The 2,484-nt window shown below is 47.1% G+C and overlaps 1 protein-coding gene and 1 non-coding gene across 2 annotated transcripts; both read left to right on the top strand.

The window, feature by feature from the left end:
- Positions 1 to 8: 8 nt before the first annotated feature.
- On the top strand, positions 9 to 1,175 carry Pmar_PMAR004276 (conserved hypothetical protein). Its single transcript, XM_002780093.1, has 6 exons — positions 9 to 112; positions 159 to 252; positions 294 to 437; positions 541 to 657; positions 864 to 995; positions 1,051 to 1,175. Exons 3-6 carry the CDS (start codon positions 306 to 308, stop codon positions 1,111 to 1,113), a joined length of 444 nt encoding a protein of 147 aa, XP_002780139.1. The 5' UTR covers positions 9 to 112; positions 159 to 252; positions 294 to 305; the 3' UTR covers positions 1,114 to 1,175.
- Positions 1,176 to 1,896: 721 nt separating this feature from the next.
- Positions 1,897 to 1,969, top strand: Pmar_PMAR004275. Its single transcript has one exon. It is a non-coding gene; the product is annotated as a tRNA-Ala (tRNA).
- The last annotated feature ends 515 nt before the right edge of the window (positions 1,970 to 2,484 follow it).

Raw genomic sequence — 2,484 nt, 5'->3', positions numbered from 1 at the left:
TGATATGCCGATCGAACGGGCTACTACTATCGGAGTCAGACCAGCGTCGGAGCTTTCTCAAACGGGACAAGCAAAATCTTGATATCAACGCTTGCCAGGATATCATTGATGAGTACTATGGAGATGGAGACGATGATGGAATTATCATTTCGATGTAGTTACATAAAGTCTAAGGAAGATGGTATTCTCTATAAGCAGTATGACGAGAAGCCAGCGGCCTCTACTAAGGACGATAGGAAGGGAGCTCTCGAGGTGAGGGACGAGGCAGTACGGGAAGGGTAGCGGGTCGACAGGTTACTCGGGAAATGATAAGCCGACCGGAGGAAGAGGAGAAGTCCGTATTGGTGCCCGTTAAGGAGCGACGGAAGAGCGATGATTGGGACTGTGAGTCTGTCCTCAGTACTCTCACGAACAACACTAACCACCCCGGGAAGATCGTAATAAAGTCGGGAGGCACACATTTCATCTTGAGCTACTAGATTGATAATAAAATTCACCGAGAGAGCTTGGTCGGTGAACATTTCGTGAAACAACTTTCAGAATCGGCCGACCCGCATCCGTAAACCGGCGATGATCCCGGCGCCGGCGTTGGCTACTGTAGAGGAGTATGAAGAAGACGAGGAGCTCTCTGAAGATGATGAGGAAGAGCTCGTTGAGGTAACATGTGAGCACGGTTCAGCTGTGTAGCAATCGGTCTCTCCTTGACGTGGCGGTAGACAGCTTCCAATCGAGTAAATGCTGTTGGTGGCCGCAACGAGAGTCTGCAATGTATGCCATTTTGCCGATTTACCTCGTTTTCTCTATTCGTTGAGCTCTAGAGCGAGTTTTGTGATTTTTTCGAATTGTTGCTCTCGTTGGTTTAGGTGTCCACATATCGTCCACGTGATGAGACTCCTGAGGAGAAGCGGGCTCGTAAAGCTGCTGTTAAGCAGTTGCAACGCGAGGCGAGGAAGGCTAAGAAAGAAACTAAGGCTACCTTCAAGCTTGAGAAGCTGGTAGGAGTCGCAGCCTCAGTTGGATCATGTTATTATTATCGGTGTCCATTGTCAGAGCTGCCAACGTAGAGGTAACGCTGCAGACATCCGTGATGGCGTCGCGAGGGTGAAGCTTTGATCGTCTGTACAATTTCTATGTTTACTACGAATCTCTACTGAACCTTTCCTAACGTTTCTTCGAATGTGATTGGTGTGGTGTTGTCGAGTGAGTCTTCCGATAACGAGGGTAGCCAAGGAGAACTTGACAACCGTCAAAGGCATGAGATTTCTTGTGCTGATGTAGAAGAATTCACGTGGGCGATTCAATCCCACAGTACTGAATTCAGTGTGTGTGTGTGGGTGAGTTTAAAGTCTAACACCGACAACACGGCTTAGTTAGACTCGCGTCGATGCACATTGGCTCTCGAGGGATTAGTTTTGGCCTTTTAAATTGTCCACTTTCATCCTGTTAATGGGTTTGGTCCACAGGGCGAGATAACCTCTGCCAATGTGCTTGAATCGAACTGAATTGAATCACATCATATGCTACTCAGGGCTAGCGGGGGCCTGCTTTATAGATAGAGGTTCGTTGTTAGTTGGGGTCCTCAGTCAGGCTCGAACTAGTCCCGAACTGAGTCCGATGCACTATTTAGTGAGGATAATGCCTAATAATTAGGTGGAGAATAATTCGAGATATTGGTTGCGTGGCAGGAGGGTAAAAGTCTTTTACTAAAAGAACATTTTTTATTTTAAGCCATTTTAGCTTAGTGGTAGAGCTTCTGCTTCGTAAGCAGTTAGTCGTCAGTCCAATCCTGGGCGAGCGGTTTATACCTATATTATCTGTTTTAGACATGTAGAACTAAAGCGTGTTAGGTAGAATAGATGTAGGTTACCCGCGTACAGAAATATATTTATGACATATGGGGGACTAGCTCAAATGGTAGAGCGCTCGCTTAGCAAGCGAGAGGCACCGGGATCGATGCCCGGGTTCTCCATTTTTATCTGTCATAATCTTCTCGTACTATCTCAGTATTCTGATGTCGTCCCATGTGTACAGTAGTTATATATGTTTCGGCATGTACTACGCCGCCCATCCCCTCTCGTAGCCTAAGACTACTAGTCTGCATGAGTGTAGGATACGTCTATCACTCTGATCAACGGCGCGACAAGTCTCATCCATCAGAAACAATTTCTAGACTCCTCCTTCTCCATGAGAATCGTGGGTGGGCTCTCCACGCATGATCTCATCGAGTGGCAACGTCATTGCGACCAACTGCATAATTCCCATGTCTGCATTGACTCGAATCGGACACGGCATGTATGCAATCACTCCGCGCGACTCTTTCCGACGGAAACGACGATTTCTCCTGAAACCACGAGCTGAGCGATCAACCACCCGTATTGGAGAAAATGAAACACAAGCAAGCTCCCACTTCTCCTGGGCTAGCCTATCCTTTTCCATATCTTTCTCAATTCGAAGTGCAGCTTTCAAAAATCGATCCATAGGATA

This window comes from Perkinsus marinus (assembly GCF_000006405.1).
Source record: "Perkinsus marinus ATCC 50983 genomic scaffold scf_1104296944430, whole genome shotgun sequence".
NCBI lineage: Eukaryota > Perkinsozoa > Perkinsida > Perkinsidae > Perkinsus > Perkinsus marinus.
The sequence above is the reverse complement of the archived record's forward strand: the minus strand, read 5'-3'. Positions and strand labels throughout refer to the sequence as shown.

Excerpts from the sequence above, each read along its gene's own strand:
- Pmar_PMAR004276 (XM_002780093.1), top strand. The coding sequence starts at position 306 with ATGATAAGCCGACCGGAGGAAGAGGAGAAGTCCGTATTGGTGCCCGTT. Across the intron at positions 438-540 it reads CTAACCACCCCGGGAAGATC|AATCGGCCGACCCGCATCCG; the intron begins GTAATAAAGTCG and ends AACAACTTTCAG. Across the intron at positions 658-863 it reads ATGAGGAAGAGCTCGTTGAG|GTGTCCACATATCGTCCACG; the intron begins GTAACATGTGAG and ends TCGTTGGTTTAG.